The sequence below is a fragment of the Erythrolamprus reginae genome, chromosome 2 (genome assembly GCF_031021105.1).
Source record: "Erythrolamprus reginae isolate rEryReg1 chromosome 2, rEryReg1.hap1, whole genome shotgun sequence".
NCBI lineage: Eukaryota > Metazoa > Chordata > Lepidosauria > Squamata > Dipsadidae > Erythrolamprus > Erythrolamprus reginae.
Genome location: NC_091951.1, coordinates 24,524,270 through 24,542,695, shown reverse-complemented (window position 1 = coordinate 24,542,695; position 18,426 = coordinate 24,524,270). Strand labels below are relative to the sequence as shown.

At 39.3% G+C, this 18,426-nt stretch overlaps 1 protein-coding gene across 2 annotated transcripts; it reads left to right on the top strand.

The window, feature by feature from the left end:
- The first annotated feature begins 1,537 nt into the window (after positions 1 to 1,537).
- Positions 1,538 to 18,195, top strand: CX3CR1 (C-X3-C motif chemokine receptor 1). 2 transcript variants are annotated; one of them, XM_070737560.1, is made up of 4 exons: positions 1,538 to 1,597; positions 3,697 to 3,778; positions 13,157 to 13,207; positions 16,854 to 18,195. In XM_070737560.1, exon 4 carries the CDS (start codon positions 16,866 to 16,868, stop codon positions 17,907 to 17,909), a length of 1,044 nt encoding a protein of 347 aa, XP_070593661.1. In that variant the 5' UTR covers positions 1,538 to 1,597; positions 3,697 to 3,778; positions 13,157 to 13,207; positions 16,854 to 16,865; the 3' UTR covers positions 17,910 to 18,195. The 2 variants fall into 2 exon arrangements, with proteins under 2 accessions (XP_070593661.1, XP_070593662.1); XM_070737561.1 differs by lacking the exon at positions 3,697 to 3,778 and having other exon boundaries at positions 1,542 to 1,597.
- The last annotated feature ends 231 nt before the right edge of the window (positions 18,196 to 18,426 follow it).

Sequence of the window (18,426 nt, the reverse complement as noted above, 5' to 3'; positions counted from 1 at the left end):
TCGAACTTCGCGAAATGGCTATACCACGGTTTTTCAAAAATATTAATTAAAAAATATTTTGCAGTTTCCCCCCCTATACCCACGGTTTTTCCCGCCCGATGACCAGTGTTCCCTCTAATTTTTTTTGGGGGGGTGGGCGGAAAAGTATAGTGTCTGAGCGGCAGTCCCTTCGGGACTGGGGGGCACAGAAGTAATAAATAAATAAATAAATAAATAAATAAATAAACAAATAAATAAATAAATAAATAAATAAATAAATAAGCAAGCAAGCAAGCAAGCAAGCAAGCAAACAAACAAACAAACAAACAAACAAAAAATCCACCCTGTTTTGCCTCAGAGAATTTCAAAATAAAATACTGTACTGTGTGTCTATAACAGTGAGCTCATAATAGGGAACTCTATCAATATCAAAATGCCACTTAAATAGTTGAGCTAGTTTCAAACTAGATTTTGATTTTCTTTCTCTCTTCCTTACTCCCATTCTTTTTCTTTTTCTTTTCCTTCCTCTCTTTTTTCTATCTGTTTCTCTCTCTTCCTCTCTCTCTCCTTCCCTCTCACTCTTTCCCTCTCGGCTTCTGGGCAGGTTTGGAAAACTCTGAGTTGATGATGATTTTTAAGTGAGCTCACTGCTCAGCTTAGAGGGAACTATGCCGATGACGTCATACGCCATCGCCAAACTTTCATCCACCTTTAATAAACATTTTTTTTAAAATAAACTTTAAAACATGGTGAGTAATAATCTAAATGGTTGCTAAGGGAATGAGAAATTGCAGTTTAGGGGTTTCAAGTGTTAAGGGAAGGCTTGTGATACTGTTCATATCTCAAAATAGTGTATTTACTTCTGCATCTGTACTTCGCGGAAATTCGACTTTCGCGGGCAGTCTTGGAACGCATCCCCCGCGAAAATCGAGGGAACGCTGTATTTGGAGAAAAGGTGCTTTTTTTATTTGGGACTTTCAAGGGTTAGGGTTAGTTCTTAGAAGCCCTTACAAACGCATCACCTTTGTTCAGGGGTGGGCTTCAAAAATTTTATCGGGAGAAAGCATCAGTCCTTAATCAAGCATGGGATAATCTATCTGCCTGTCCAGACTTCCTTCTTGAACTAATTTTGTAATTCTGTTTCAGAATTATCTCGGTTGCTGCTTGTTCTGCATTTGCTAAGATACTAGACTACTGCCCACAGCTGCAGCAGTTAATAATCCATTCTATATATAAATAAAGATGTTGAGTTATCAAAGTTTGAAGTAAAATCTGAGATGAATATAGAGAAATATTTTGTGAGTGTGTGAGTGCGTTTGTGTGTGTGTGTGTGTGTAAATGTTAAATCCAAAATTTAAAGGAGAAAAAAGAAGAAGAAGCCAAACACAGACTTTCATGAAATTTAAGGAAATGCCAAAGCAGAAAAGCATGCAATACCCTGCTAGTGGTTATTTACGTATGAGAGTTTCTTTTAAGGAAGCAATTTATTTCCTCTATGCAACTGAGAAATAGAGGTATTTATATAAATGCTGACTGTAAACTAAAGCAGATGGTACAACTCATCCAAACCGGATACAAAAAGTCAGAGCAAGAGCAAGAGAGAATTAACGTATTTAAGGTAAGACTATAAAACAATATCTCAAAAAAAAAAAATCGGGGTTTCCTCTCCCATTTTTCACCTGAGGTATCCTTTAAAATATCAACCTCCCATAATTGTGATCCGATTCAATAGATGTGGTAGATGAATCATACTTTAGCTGACTAATTGACTACTAATTTGCATACAAGTAATTGCTTATGAATTGAATACAAGTGAGCAAGAGGTTCTGAAGCAAGATATTTAGAAAGGATTTAGGGGTAGTGATTTCTGACAGTCTCAAAATGGGTGAACAGTGCAGTCAGGCGGTAGGGAAAGCAAGTAGGATGCTTGGCTGCATAGCTAGAGGTATAACAAGCAGGAAGAGGGAGATTGTGATCCCACTATATAGAGCGCTGGTGAGACCACATTTGGAATACTGTGTTCAGTTCTGGACACCTCACCTACAAAAAGATATTGACAAAATTGAACGGGTCCAAAGACGGGCTACAAGAATGGTGGAAGGTCTTAAGCATAAAACGTATCAGGAAAGACTTAATGAACTCAATCTGTATAGTCTGGAGGACAGAAGGAAAAGGGGGGGACATGATCGAAACATTTAAATATGTTAAAGGGTTAAATAAGGTCCAGGAGGGAAGTGTTTTTAATAGGAAAGTGAACACAAGAACAAGGGGACACAATCTGAAGTTAGTTGGGGGAAAGATCAAAAGCAACATGAGAAAATATTTTACTGAAAGAGTAGTAGATCCTTGGAACAAACTTCCAGCAGACGTGGTAGATAAATCCACAGTAACTGAATTTAAACATGCCTGGGATAAACATATATCCATCCTAAGATAAAATATAGAAAATAGTATACGGGCAGACTAGATGGACCATGAGGTCTTTTTCTGCCGTCAGACTTCTATGTTTCTATGTTTCTATATATACGCTGAGGGTATATTCTTCTTTAGAAAAGAAAAATGAGGTGTCTGTTTTAAGTTTGTTAACAATTTTCACCTTTCCAAAATACGTTAAAACTTTTTAATAATAGCACACTTATTTATTTGTTTGTTTGTTTGTTTGTTTATTTATTTATTTATTTAGTTAGTTAGTTAGTTAGTTAGTCCAATACACAATACATATTGAAGAGAAGATACTGTTTCACAGTGCCTTTACAGCACCCTGTAAACGGTTTAGAGTCAACATATTGCCCCCCTACAATCCTAATCCTCATTTTATCAACCTTGGAAGGATAACATTATACATAACTTTCTGCCCAAGTGTTAAAATATGGATTCACATTGGAAAGCATGCACAATAAATTAAATTATAGTATTTTTAATGATTTATTTATTTTGTCACGAATGTATGAAATAACAGGAAAACTAGAAACTAAGCTAGAAATAGGGACAAAAATAAAGGGAGACAGGGATGGTAGGTACATGGTATGTTTGTGTGTATGCTTGCTTTTAATAATGGGGTTTTTAGTGTTTTTTAAATTATGAGATTTGTTCTTACATTGTCTTTGTTATTGTTGTGAGCCACCCCGAGTCTACGGAGAGGGGTGGCATACAAATCTAATAAATAATAATAATAATAATAATAATAATAATAATAATAATAATAATAATAATAATAATACCCTAGAGTGCTTATGCATGTCCACCTCTTAGGAATGGGGTGAGGTCAACAGTAGACAGTTTAAAGTTAAAGTTATGGGGGATGTTGATGATGTAACAACTATCAGGTAGTGCATATTTATCAAAGATACCCCTAAAGTGTAATGATCAACCTATAGTGTCTATGTATTGTGAGTTTCTATACACTGCACAGTGCAATGAAATGTTTGAATTTGAAACTGAAAGCAGATTTAGATAAAGCACTATCTTTTGTGATAGCCAGAAAAATAAACCATATTATTTCATTAATCCAAAATTGTTTGTGAACTATATCCAGTATGAACTAATATTTTTTTTCCTGCTGTTCACTAGTTTTACAAAATAAAGGTGCAGTATAAACGTTCTACACACTATTTGCTATGTATCGTGTTGTGCTTTGTACACATTTGTTAAGAATCTGGTGAATTTTCCCTTCACATTTTCTTAATATTTGTTTGCTTCCTCTTTTGCGGTTTCTAGTGAAGCATGATCCTATTGCTTGAGAGTCTCAAACCTGTGCCTAGAATTACCATTATTTCCACTCTTCTCTCTATCTAAATAAGTAAGTGAGTGAGTGAGTAGGTAAGTAAGTAAGTAAGTAAGTAAGTAAGTAAGTAAGTAAGTAAGTAAGTAAGTAAGTAAGTAAGTAAGTAAGTAAGAAAGTAAGTCTGTAGAATTTTATTGGCCAAATGTGATTGGACACACAAGGAATTTGTCTTGGTGCATATGCTCTCAGCGTACATAAAAGAAAATAGACCACCAACAGACGATGTACAGTATATGAATTTTTTGCTAGTCAGCTAACAAACAAACTTAAACAAGCAAGATATATAGGAAGCACATCACAATAGTAATGGTTTTTTTTTTAACTTCCTTGACATCAACTGGGAAACAAACTCTGCATCAAGTAGAACAGCGAATGCTGGCTGGGGAGTTGAAGTCCAGATATCTTCAAGTGGCCAAGGTTGAGAAACACTGAAGTAGAAGATCCAACAGGTTCCTAACAAACCTAGTACAGTGTTTCCCAACCTTTTTTGAGTCGTGGCACATTATTAACATTTACAAAATCCTGGGGAACATTGAGCTGGGGGGGGGGGGGGCTAAAAAAAGGTTGGACAAAAAAACCCTCTCTTCCTCCCTTTCGCCCTATTTCTCCCTCCCTCTTTCTTTCCCTCTCTCTCTCCATCCCTCTTTCTTCCTTCCTCTCTTTTTTGCTCTTTCTCTCTCCCTCCTTCCCTCCCTCTATGTCTTTCCCTCTCTCTCCTTCCCCCCCTTTCTCTATTTCTTGCTTTCTCTCTCACACACTCTCTTTCTCTCTCCCTTGCTTTCTCTCTCTCTTTTGCTTTCTCTCTCTCTTTTGCTTTCTCTCTCTCTCTTGCTTTCTTTCTTTTTCTCTCTCTCTTGCTTTCTTTCTCTCTCTTTCTCTCTTGCTTTCTCTCTCTCCTCCTTTTTCTCTCTCTCTCTTTCTCTCTTGTAAACCACGCCGGCAACAGAGAGAGAAAGAGAGAGAGAGAGAGGAGAGAGAGTGGAGGGCGGCTTGCTGGTCCACGGCCCCCTGGATCAGCGGCCCCGCATGGCCCCAGCGCGGACTCCCCTGTCGCCTTTGCCTCTGCCCCCCGTCCGGCTCTGCAGCTAAGAGGCAGCAGCCACATCCACCTCTTCGCCCTCCCAGGCGTCCATGGTGCTCAGCGCCCGGCCACACGCCACCTCCGCCTCCCGGTAGCACACCCCGACTTCTACCTGCAGGAACAGGTGGTGGGGTGCAACGAAGCCATTGTTGTCATCACGGCGCAAAGCCACGTAGTCCCGGATCGCTCGCTTCTCTGGCCAGCAAGCAGGCTGCCTGGCAAAGCAGCGCGCTTTTTAAAACACATGCTTTCCAAACGCAGCGCTTTCCTGGGCAGCCGGCTTTGCTGGCCGGAGAAGGGAGCGATTCAGGACTGCGTGGCTTTGCGCCACTTCAAAAGTTTCTGCGGGAGGGGGTTCCTAATGGCTATGCGGGGGCACGCACACGCAGCTTAGAGGCAACAGTGGCCAGCGCCCTCCCACCGGGCCCCAAACCTCACTTGCCATCACCGTCAGGGAAGCTCCAGCCGGGCCGGGCACGTGGCACACCTGACCATGTCCCGCGGCACACTAATGTGCCGCGGCACACTGGTTGAAAAACACTGACTTAGTAGACCACTTTGTTACCCAAAAAGTAGAGAAGGGATCAAGAGGATCAACCATATTGGACTTAATCCACCCTAACAGAGATGAAATGATGAAAGGTGTTGAAGCTACAGGAACCTTGGGTGCCTTCGTCGCCAGTGAAGAGTCCAGAGACAAAGGCTTAAGTAAAGACGGTTCCTTTATTCAGCTCTTAAAAGGGAAGTGACAATCAGCGGGAACACGTCTGGCTTAACATGGAGAGTAGCCGCTCTTTTATACTTTTGCGGCTCCCGCCAAAAAAGAGCAGTCAGCGTCTGAACCAATCAGGCGCGACTTCCTGTTTCAGCACAGACAGCATTTTTTCATGGAACCAAACTATTTACATAGGATTCAACATTGGGGACAAGTGATCATGCATATATTGGAATTCAACATTAAGCAAATACAAGCAGTAGAGCGAAGTCAGGCTAGAATATCAGCAAATAGCTCAAGCCTCTAAATATGAAGTGAGGAAAGCTAAAGTTCTACATTTAGGCAAGAAAAACAAAATGCACAGGTACCTTGCCAGTAGCAGGTTGCACTAAGTATGGCTGAGATCAATGATGGGCTCCTACGGGAACGGTCAGGAACGCAGTTCCGGTAGCAAAATTTGGAGCTCCACCCCAGAGCACCCAATTTGCACTGAAAGATGTTGAAACAAAATGCATAAGCCACGCCCACAGAGTGGTAGTAAAAATTTTGGTAGCCCATCACTGGGTGAGATCATTGATTCGTTCGCAGAAATGGAGATGCGCACACATCTCCATGCCCCAACGCGTGCCCGTGCATGTCCGCGTGTGATTTGGCTTCTGTACATGCTCTGGAAATGGAATCTCGTGCAGGGACACGCCCACGTGCAAGATTTTGTCCATTTGGGGCATTTGTGGAGAATGCGTGGAAGCAAAAATATTGGCGGAAATCACCAAAGTCTCGCTCGCTCATGCATCTTCATGCGAGATTTGGCTTCCAGCGCATGCACAGAAGCCTAATAATAATAATAATAATAATAATAATAATAATAATAATTATTATTATTATTATTATTATTATTATTATTATTATGTCACTACAACACAGCAAACAAGATCACCATGCTGGATTTCGTATTTCATCACCAGTCGGGTGCTTCCCAAGCACCTAGGATTATTATTATTATTATGTCACTACAACACAGCAAACAAGATCACCATGCTGGATTTCGTATTTCATCACCAGTCGGGTGCTTCCCAAGCACCTAGGATTATTATTATTATTATGTCACTACAACACAGCAAACAAGATCACCATGCTGGATTTCGTATTTCATCACCAGTCGGGTGCTTCCCAAGCACCTAGGATTATTATTATTATTATGTCACTACAACACAGCAAACAAGATCACCATGCTGGATTTCGTATTTCATCACCAGTCGGGTGCTTCCCAAGCACCTAGGATTATTATTATTATTATGTCACTACAACACAGCAAACAAGATCACCATGCTGGATTTCGTATTTCATCACCAGTCGGGTGCTTCCCAAGCACCTAGGACTGCGTGATGTAGCGGTGAATTATGTTTGCCGATCCCAGTAAAGCGGCCTTTTGCAATTGACAGATGGAGATTTTGTCAATTCCGATGGTTTTCAAATATCCGCTGAGATCCTTTGGTACTGCGCCCAGCGTGCCAAGTACCACTGGGACCACTTTCACAGGCTTATGCCAGAGTCATTGCAGCTCGATTTTTAGATCTTCGTATTTCACTAATTTCTCTAGCTGCTTCTCCTCAATTCTGCTGTCCCCTGGGATTGCGATGTCGATGATCCATATTTTCTTTTTCTCCACGATCACAATGTCTGGTGTGTTATGCTTCAGAATTCGGTCAGTCTGAAGTCGGAAGTCCCACAGTAGTTTTGCTTGCTCATTTTCAACCAATTGTTTGGGCTTATGATCCCACCAGTTCTTTGCCACTGGTAAATGGTAGTTCCAGCACAAGTTCCAGTGGATCATCTGTGCCACAGCATCATGTCTATGCTTTTAGTCAGTCTGTGCGATCTTTTTGCAGCAGCTGAGTATGTGACTGATTGTTTCATCTGTTGTTATTATTATTATTATTATTATTATTATTATTATTATCATAATAATAATAATAATAAATAATAATCTATCCCCAACGCATGCGCACCCGCTAGTAATGGGCAGCCAAAAATTTTATTGCCACACTGTGGGTGTGGCTTATTTTGTGGGTGTGGCTTAAAGATCATGTGACTGGGTAGGAGTGGTTTGCCAGCCATGTGACTAGGTGGGAGTCGCTTGAACGATCATCATCATTCAAGTGCACTGTTAAGTCCTCGACTTACAACCTTACCAGTGTCGCTTGCTGGGGTGACAATTTGCTTCGTGATTCCCGCACTCTCCTTCCTGGGTCGCCCTCCCACCTCAGGCTGGGTAGCTAGGTGAACGGGTGTTGCCAGAAGCATAAGTGCTGCCAGCGCTGCTTCCACCCACGCCTTCTGGAGGGGGCTGCATGAGGCTGGAGGGGAGCTGGGCAGGAGAAAGGGAAGCTCGTCCGAGGCAAGGAAGGAGGAAAGAGGAAAAAAGCAGGGAGCGCAGACGCAGCAGCAGCAACAACAGGGGTAAAAAGGAGAGCCGAGCCAAGACCAGTAATCCAGGAAGTGACAGCCGCCAATCAGCTGGAGCTGCGCAAGCATCTTCATTTCCGCCAGTGGAACTGCATTCCACCCCATACTGCCTGCTGCCCACCCCTGGCACCCGCCTGCCGAACACGCGCATGCCTGCACCGATCACGGGGAGCATTCCAGTAGTGCCAGCGAAGAGGAACCTCTGCCTGTATCTTAGTAACTTAGTAGTAACTGTGAAAGGGATCTTGGAGTGCTAGTGGACAACCATTTAAATATGAGCCAGCCGTGTGCAGCAGCTGTCAAAAAAGCCAACACAGTTCTAGGCTGCATCAACAGAGGGTTAGAATCAAGATCACCTGAAGTGTTAATACCACTTTATAAGGCCTTGGTAAGGCCACACTTGGAATACTGCATTCAGTTTTGGTCGTCATGATGAAAAAAGAATGTTGAGACTCTAGAAAGAGTGCAGAGAAGAGCGACAAAGATGGTTAGGGGACTGGAGGCTAAAACATATGAAGAACGGTTGCAGGAACTGGGCCTGGCTAGTTTAATGAAAAGAAGGACTAGGAGAAACATGATAGGAGTGTTCCAATATCTCAGGGGTTGCCACAAAGAAGTGGGAGTCAAACTATTCTCCAAAGCATCTGAGGGTAGAATAAGAAGCAATGTGTGGAAACTAAACAAGGAGCGAAGCAACTTAAAATTAAGGAGAAATTTCCTGGCAATTAGAATAATTAATCAGTGGAACAACGTGCCTCCAGAAGTTGTGAATGCTCCAATACTGGAAGTTTTAAAGAAGACGTTGAATAACCATTTGTTTGAAGTGGTATAAGGGTTCCTGCCTAAGCAGTGGGTTGGACTAGAAGATTCCCAAGGTCCCTTCCAACTCGTTGTTGTTGTTGTTTGTTTGTTTATTTATTGGATTTGTATGCCGCCCCTCTCCGAGGACTCGGGGCGGCTCACAACATAGCAAACAACGGATAAATCTAAAAATCCAATTAATTTTACTAGAAAAACTTTAAAACCCTACTAACTTTTAAAATCATTCATTCCCATTCACATCGCAAAACATACTACATTTGTTGGCCAGGGGGCAAGGCCCCAAGCCTGGCGGCACAGATAGGTCTTTAAGCTTTTATGGAAGGCGAGGGGGGGGCAATACGAATCTCCTGGGGGGAGCTGATTCCAGAGGGCCGGGGCCCTCACAGAGAAGGCTCTTCCCCGAGGCCCCGCCAAACAACGATTATTATTATTATATCTGCAATAGAAACATAGAAACATAGAAGACTGACGGCAGAAAAAGACCTCATGGTCCATCTAGTCTGCCCTTATACTATTTCCTGTATTTTATCTTAGGATGGATATATGTTTATCCCAGGCATGTTTAAATTCAGTTACTGTGGATTTACCAACCACATCTGCTGGAAGTTTGTTCCAAGGATCTACTACTCTTTCAGTGAAATAATATTTCCTCACGTAGCTTTTGATCTTTCCCCCAACTAACTTCAGATTGTGTCCCCTTGTTCTTGTGTTCACTTTCCTATTAAAAACACTTCCCTCCTGAACCTTATTTAACCCTTTAACATATTTAAATGTTTCGATCATGTCCCCCCTTTTCCTTCTGTCCTCCAGACTATACAGATTGAGTTCATTAAGTCTTTCCTGATACGTTTTATGCTTAAGACCTCCCACCATTCTTGTAGCCCGTCTTTGGACCCGTTCAATTTTGTCAATATCTTTTTGTAGGTGACGTCTCCAGAACTGAACACAGTATTCCAAATGTGGTCTCACCAGCGCTCTATATAGCGGGATCACAATCTCCCTCTTCCTGCTTGTTATACCTCTAGCTATGCAGCCAAGCATCCTACTTGCTTTTCCTACTGCCCGACCACACTGCTCACCCATTTTGACACTGTCAGAAATGAATCAGGCTTTGTGTTAACTGGATTGGACTTTAATATTAGAGAAGTCTTGTTAAATTTTAAAAGAATAGCAGATCCATTGTTTTTTTAAAAAATGTTTAATAAAGCATCACATTGCAGTGTGGAGTTAACTTGGAGAAAAACTCTGTGGAAGGATCTATTCCTGATTGCATCCACAGGGGCAGGCACCACAAGAGCTACAAGAGGCGTTTGTAATATGGTAAATGATTTAGCTTTACTAGATAAATGGTCAAAGCAATGTAAACTGCAGTTTAATGTTTCCAAATGTAAAATAATGCACGTGGGGAAAAGGAATCCTCAATCTGAGTATTGTATTGGCAGTTCTGTGTTAGCAAACACTTCAAAAGAAAAGGATTTAGGGGTAGTGATTTCTGACAGTCTCAAAACGGGTCCAAAGACGGGCTACAAGACTGGTGGAAGGTCTGAAGCATAAAATGTATCAGGAAAGACTTCATGAACTCAATCTGTATAGTCTGGAGGACAGAAGGAAAAGGGGGCACATGATCGAAACATTTAAATATGTCAAAGGGTTAAATAAGGTTCAGGAGGGATGTGTTTTTAATAGGAAAGTGAACACAAGAACAAGGGGACACAACCTGAAGTTAGTTGGGGGAAAGATCAAAAGCAACATGAGAAAATATTATTTCACTGAAAGAGTAGTAGATCCTTGGAACAAACTTCCAGCAGACGTGGTAGATAAATCCACAGTAACTGAATTTAAACATGCCTGGGATAAACATATATCCATCCTAAGATAAAATATAGAAAATAGTATAAGGGCAGACTAGATGGACCATGAGGTCTTTTTCTGCCGTCAGACTTCTATGTTTCCATGTTTCTGAGTTAATCCTGCATAAGAAATGCCAACAAGGAATCATTTAAGGGAGTAATTGAGATAGCTTTGATCTCTCTTACCCCTCCAAAAGAACAGCGCCCAGGGAAACAGGATGTCTTGTTTTTCAAGGAGTGAAAACATTTCTCAACAACTTCCCTGTTGCTTTGTTCCTTTATTAAGAAACTGTCGGCTTACCTCTGACTTTAGTTGTCATGACCCCTCTCCAGCAGATCAAACACTTCTGTTGTTTTGAATTTTGAAATAACACAGAAGTTGGTTGCAAAACCAGGAAGAGAGTTAATATCCCAAACCATTCCTTTACCCTTCATAGTGTTTATCCTGAAAACAGATACAGAACTCTTCTGAAGAATTCATGAGTTCTAACACACTTGCCAGTGTGGTTGAAACTAACAGGAGAGGTGGGGAAAAGAACCATGAGAAAAAACTGAAAGAGGTTGTACTTACTAGGCAAATACACACGTTTTCATAGTTTCTTTTAGTAATAGTCACCCTGCTCAGAGAGTAGATGTCTGTATTACTTTAGCGTGTGGGGCTTTCTATTTCTATAATTGTTTGTTTTTCATAAATTTCCTACTCAAAGAACCCAAGGCAACTTGTTAAGAAACAACAATAACTGTAACATGATGTGCTTGAATTATGTTTGTTGGTATTTGTTTGTTTGTTTGTTTGTTTGTTTATTTATTTATTATTTGTTTATTATTTGTTTATTATTTGTTTATTATTTGTTTATTATTTGTTTATTATTTGTTTATTATTTGTTTATTATTTGTTTATTATTTGTTTATTATTTGTTGTTTATTATTTATTATTTATTATTTATTATTTATTATTTATTATTTATTATTTATTATTTATTATTTATTATTTATTATTTATTATTTATTATTTATTATTTATTATTTATTATTTATTATTTATTATTTATTATTTATTATTTATTATTTATTATTTATTATTTATTATTTATTATTTATTATTTATTATTTATTATTTATTATTTATTATTTATTATTTATTATTTATTATTTATTATTTATTATTTATTATTTATTATTTATTATTTATTATTTATTATTTATTATTTATTATTTATTATTTATTATTTATTATTTATTATTTATTATTTATTATTTATTATTTATTATTTATTATTTATTATTTATTATTTATTATTTATTATTTATTGGATTTGTATGCCGCCCCTCTCCGCAGACTCGGGGTGGCTAACAACAGCGATAAAACAGCATATAATAAGAATCCAATGCTAAAACAGTTAAAAACCCATCATTATAAAACCAAACATACATACAGACATACCATGCATAAAATTGTAAAGGCCTAGGGGGAAAGAGTATCTCAATTCCCCCATGCCTGGCAGCAGAGGTGGGTCTTAAGCAGCTTACGAAAGGCAAGGAAGGTGGGGGCAATTCTAATCTCTGGGGGGAGTTGGTTCCAGAGGGCCGGGGCCGCCACAGATAAGGCTCTTCCCCTGGGTCCCGCCAAGCGACATTGTTTAGTTGACGGGACCCGGAGAAGACCCGCTCTGTGGGACCTAACTGGTCGCTGGGATTCGTGCAGCAGAAGGCGGTCCCGGAGATAATCTGGTCCGGTGCCATGAAGGGCTTTATAGGTCATAACCATCACTTTGAATTGTGACCGGAAACTGATCGGCAACCAATGCAGACTGCGGAGTGTTGGTGTAACATGGGCATACCCGGGGAAGCCCATGATTGCTCTCGCGGCTGCAGTCTGCACGATCTGAAGTTTCTGAACACTTTTCAAAGGTAGACCCATGTAGAGAGCGTTACAGTAGTCGAGCCTCGAGGTGATGAGGGCATGAGTGACTGTAAGCAGTGACTCCCGGTCCAAATAGGGCCTCAACTGGTGCACCAGGCAAACCTGGGCGAACGCCCCCCTTGCCACAGCTGAAAGATGTTTCTCTAATGTAAGCTGTGGATCGAGGAGGACGCCCAAGTTGCGGACCCTCTCTGAGGGGGTCAATGATTCTCCCCCCAGGGTAATGGATGGACAGATGGGATTGTCCTTGGGAGGCAGGACCCACAGTCACTCCGTCTTGTCTGGGTTGAGTTTGAGTTTGTTGACACCCATCCAGGCCCCAACAGCCTCCAGGCACCGGCACATCACTTCCACTGCTTCGTTGACTGGGCATGAGTAAATCTATGATTTACATTTAACCCTGTGTATTTATTTTCTAAAATTTATTAATATTGTATTTCTACTTTGAGAAGAGGGGGACTGTAATATTTGGGAAATCTTCGGCTTTAAGCACCAAATGGCTTGCCTCATCTTAGATTTTTTGCATCTTGTCTAGGTATTTCCAGCTGTTTCAACTGAAGAAGCAGACGATTTGGAGACAGGCCAGGTATCTATGTCCTATCACCACTGAGTTTGTTGACTTAGTCTGAAGAATTTTAACAATTTCAAGAGTTCCATTTCCAGATTGCCTATTGAAGCTGTAGGGGATGAAACAAAAAAGAGTGTATTATGGCAATTACTGCATGACTTTAATATCCTAATAACCCATGCTTAAGTGTGTGTTTGTCTATACAAACTTTGCATCTTCACCAGCATTCATATGTTTCATAATATACTTATATATTATTTTGTAGACAGGACATTTTTAAAATTTAGTTGGTAGCAATACAAGTCATTTCCCACTGCCTTCTTCCAGGATCATTTTTCTACCTTCAACACTAAAGCTTTGAAAATCACTGCTAGTCTCCCACCCATATATTAATAATCCAATTCTGCCAAATTTTTCAAGATTAGCCAAAGTTGGCTAAATATTTCTAATGTTGGAAAACAACATAATATTATTTTTACTTACTTACTTACTTATTTGTCAAACAAGTATAGTATTTTATTTATTTATTTATTTATTTATTTAACTCTGTGTGTGTGTGTGTGTGTGTGTGTGACATATATATATATATATATATATATATATATATATATATATATCCCCACTAAATTGTGTATTGGACAAAATGAATAAATAAAATAAATAAATAAATAAATAAATAAATAAATAAATAGGATAGTAGTTTGCATAAGTATAACATAAATAGAAAGTAGTGATAAAAGAAGACAATAGAACAGTAGGACAGAGACGGTAGACACAATGGTGCGCTTATGCACGCCCCTTACAAACCTCTTAGAAAAGGGGAGAGGTCAAATGTAGGCAATCTAATATTAAAGATTTTGGGGTTTGGGGAGGAAACCACAGAATCAGGTAGTGCATTCCAGGCATTGATCACTCTATTGCTCAAGTCGTATTTTCTGCAGTTTATTTTGGAGCGGTTTACATTTAGTTTGTATCTATTACATGCTCGTGTGTTGTTGCAGTTGAAGGTGAAGTAGTCACTAACAGGAAAGATGTTTTGGTATATGATTTGATGAACTACAGTTAGATTGGAGGTGACGTAGTTGTAAATTGTCTAATTGCAGTATTTCAAGTCTGGTGGAAAAAGGAATTTTGTTGCGAGAGGAGTGAAGGACTCTCTTGTGAAATATTTCTGGACTCTCTCAATTGTATTAAAGTCTGATGTGCAATGTGGATTCCAGACAGGTGAATTGGTCTGACAAATGTTTTGTATGTTTTGTTAGCACTGCAGTTCAATGTTTCTAGAGAAGAAGCTACGTTACAAATCTTAATGCTTTTTTGGCAATGTTGTTACAGTGAGCTCCAGCACTTAGGTCATTGGATATGAGTACTCCAAGGTTTTTGACAGAGTGAGGGTCATCTACAAGTTCATTTCCACGAAGTTTATACAGTATTTAGTATTCTGATTCTTTATATTTATATTGAGTATTCTGATTCTTTTTACCAAGACAGAGCATTTGTTGGTGGAGATTTGAAGTTGCCAGTTGTTAGACCATTCAGCTACATGGTCAAGGTCCTTTTGAAGGGTAGCAGCGTTGTCGGTGTTATTAAATATTTATTCATTTTATTCATTCATTTGTCCAATACACAAATACATAGGAAGAAAAATAGACATGTAGTAATATATATAAGGGTAAAATGAACTTAGAGGAGAGGATATATGAAAGAAAGAAAATATAGATGATAAGTGAGAGAAAGGAAAGACAATTGGACAGGGGACGAAAGGCACACCAGTGCATTTATGTACGCCCCTTACTGGCCTCTTAGGAACCTGGAGAGGTCAATCGTGGAGAGTCTAAGGGAGAAATGTTGGGGGTTAGGGGTTGACACAATTGAGTCCGGTAATGAGTTCCACGCTTTGATAACTCGATTGTTGAAATCATATTTTTTACAGTCAAGTTTGGAGCGGTTCGTATTAAATTTGAATCTATTGCGTGCTCTTGTGTTGTTGCGGTTGAAGCTGAAGTAGTCATTGACGGGTAGGATGTTGCAGCATATGATCTTGTGGGCAATACTCAAATCGTGTTTTAGGCGCCATAGTTCTAGGCTTTCTAGGCCCAGGATTGTTAGTCTATTTTCGTAGGATATTCTGTTTCGAGTGGAGGAGTGAAGGGCTCTTCTGGTGAAATATCTTTGGACATTTTCAAGGGTGTTGATGTCTGAGTTGTGGTTTGGGTTCCAGACAGATGAGCAGTAGTCTAGGATGCATCTGGCAAAAGTTTTGTAGGCTCTTGTGAGTAGTGTGAGATTGCCTGAGCAGAAGCTGCGTAGGATCAGGTTAACAACTCTAGTTTAAATGGTTTAACATCATCTGCAAAGAGAACACAGTTACTTGTAATATGGTCACAGAGATCGTTTATGTAGAGTATGAAGAGTGTTGGTCTTAAAACACTGCCTTGAGGGACACTATTATTGACAGGAGCAGGATTAGTTATGGCACTTCCTATTTTGACTACTTGTTGTCTGTTAGACAGGAATGCTGTTATCTATTATCTATTATTTTCATACATAAGACAATAAATATTTATGAAGCTACCAAAAGAGCAGTCACAATATAATCCATTAGAAAGAGTTAAAAGAGAGGTCACCCCTCTGAGATTTGTCTGATCATTCATAGTCCCCCAACTATTATTATTATTATTATTATTATTATTATTATTATTATTATTATTTAGATTTGTATGCCGCCCCTCTCCGGAGACACAGAGCAGCTCACAACAACAAAACAGTACAAATCCAATGATTAAAACAATTTAAAAACCCTTAATATAAAAAGCAATCATATATCTCATACAGATCATGCATAAAACGGAAACGGTCCAGGGGAATCAATTTCCCCAAGCCTGGCGGCAGAGGTGGGTTTTAAGAAGTTTGTGAAAGGCAAGGAGAGTGGGGGCAGTCCTGATATCCGGGGGGAGATGATTCCAGAGGGCCGGGGCCGCCACAGAGAAGGCTCTTCCCCTGGGTCCCGCCAGATGACATTGTTTCGTCGATGGGACCCGGAGAAGGCCAACTCTGTGGGACCTAACCGGTCGCTGGGATTTGTGTGGCAGAAGGTGGTCCCGGAGATATTCTGGTCCAATGCCAGACCAGAACCTCAATCACAATCACTCCAGATCATTAATAGTTTCCCATGATCTATCGTAATAGAACTCACCTGCTTTATCTAAACATTATTATGATTTTTTTTTTAAAAATCAACAGTTTCTGCCAATAATAATAATAAAAGAAACATCATATTCAAATACGTGACATATCCTTTTCCATTCCATATTTAATTCTGCTCACTACAATCCTTGTGCATACTAACAATTTAAATACAACTCTTGGCAATACAGAGGTTGTCCAGACTAGAACATAAAACACAATCCTGCAAAACTTAAATATAATGGAGTCCTACTGAAATCTGTTTGATTTACAATGTTTCCCTCTGTGGTTTTATTCAAAAATAAGTCCCTTCAAATTTCTACTCAAAGCAAATTTAATAAGTAAAATTAAGTTTGACTTAATATCTTGATAATTTGCCTACAGTTACAGAAAGGTTCTATAATATACAATCCCTAGTAGTACTGTATATATATATACAGTATTCATGTTTGTTTTTCATTTATGTTTTTATTTTAAGCATATATTCACCATGACTGAAGAAGCTATTGAAGTAACGTCTGCTTTTTCCTATGAGGATGATCAAGCCATTCCATGTGATAAAAGAGACATCCAGATGTTTGGGAAAGTCTTCCTGCCTATATGGTATTGCCTGGTGTTCACCATTGGGCTGGTGGGAAATTTTCTAGTAGTTCTTACCATTCTGAAAGCCAGACAACCAAAGAGCATCACTGATATTTTTTTTCTGAATTTGGCCCTCTCTGATCTCCTTTTTGCGATTTCTCTTCCTTTTTGGGCTTCTTATATTATACATGGTTGGACACTTGGGACCGTTACGTGTCAAATAGTTTCTTCTTTCTATTCCGTGGGCTTCTTTGCTGCCATGTTTTTCATCACCATCATAAGCATTGACAGATATATGGCTATTGTTTGGGCAACATGTATTATAAAATCCAGGACGGTCACCTATGGATATCTTACTAGTATATTAATATGGACCCTCGCAGTTTTCTTTGCAAGCCCACATTTTATATTCATCCGGATGTCAGTCGCAGAGTGTACTTCACGGTATCCAGAACATCTTAAAATAATATGGCCTGTTTTCAGCTACTTGGAAATGAACGTCATTGGATTTCTTCTCCCGATGTGCATCTTGAGCTATTGCTATCTGCAGATCGTCAGAACATTGCTGTCCTGCAAAAACCAGTGCAAAAAAAAAGCCATGAAAGTGATTTCACTTGTGGTGATCATATTTTTTCTCTTCTGGACTCCATATCACATTTCACTTTTCCTGCAGGTGCTACAGTACTTTGATTTCTTCAAAAGCTGCACTTCCTTAAGGTTTCTGGATTATTCTGTACAAGTGACTGAAACAGTCGCTTTCAGCCACTGCTGTCTTAACCCAATCATCTATGTTTTTGCTGGTGAAAAATTCAGAAACTATTTTTCCCATTTGGTTCTCAGGTGCATTTCATTCATATATGGCTCTGGAGTGCCTACTGCTATTCCAGATAGTGCTATAGCTAGTAATCATACACAGAACACCAGTGACCGAGAAGTATCTGTCCTTCTTTGATAGTTAACAGTTAAAACGTATTAAAATACTGGGGCATATTGAATACTGAACTATTTTATCCACATTACCCATAGATTTCAGTTTCCCAATATTCCTAGCACAACAGCTTTTGTCTACCAAAGTTAACAGGACTATGTTTCAAGTATTGTCTTTATAGGCACATGTATAAATTTATTTTATTTATGAAGTAATATTTTTCTACATTCCTGCTTTAGTATCAGTTTATCCTCTTTATGAGGAATATCAAACAAGTAAAATTAATAACCAATAAATTTTGTATTGTCTGCATCCTTGTTGCTTACTATTTATTGTTTAAGCAGTTACATCCTTGTTCCACAACATATTATTCAGAGGGAGAAAGGTTTTATATTGGAATCTCTGCCTGCGAAGTACTGCTCTGAGTACTTCACATAAATGGAGGAATAGGAAAAAATACTACAAAATAAAGCCAAAGTGCAATGATGGCAAACCTTTTTTTCCTCAGGTCCCCAAAGAGTGTGTGCGTGAGTGCCCACAC

Excerpts from the sequence above, each read along its gene's own strand:
- CX3CR1 (XM_070737560.1), top strand. The coding sequence starts at position 16,866 with ATGACTGAAGAAGCTATTGAAGTAACGTCTGCTTTTTCCTATGAGGAT.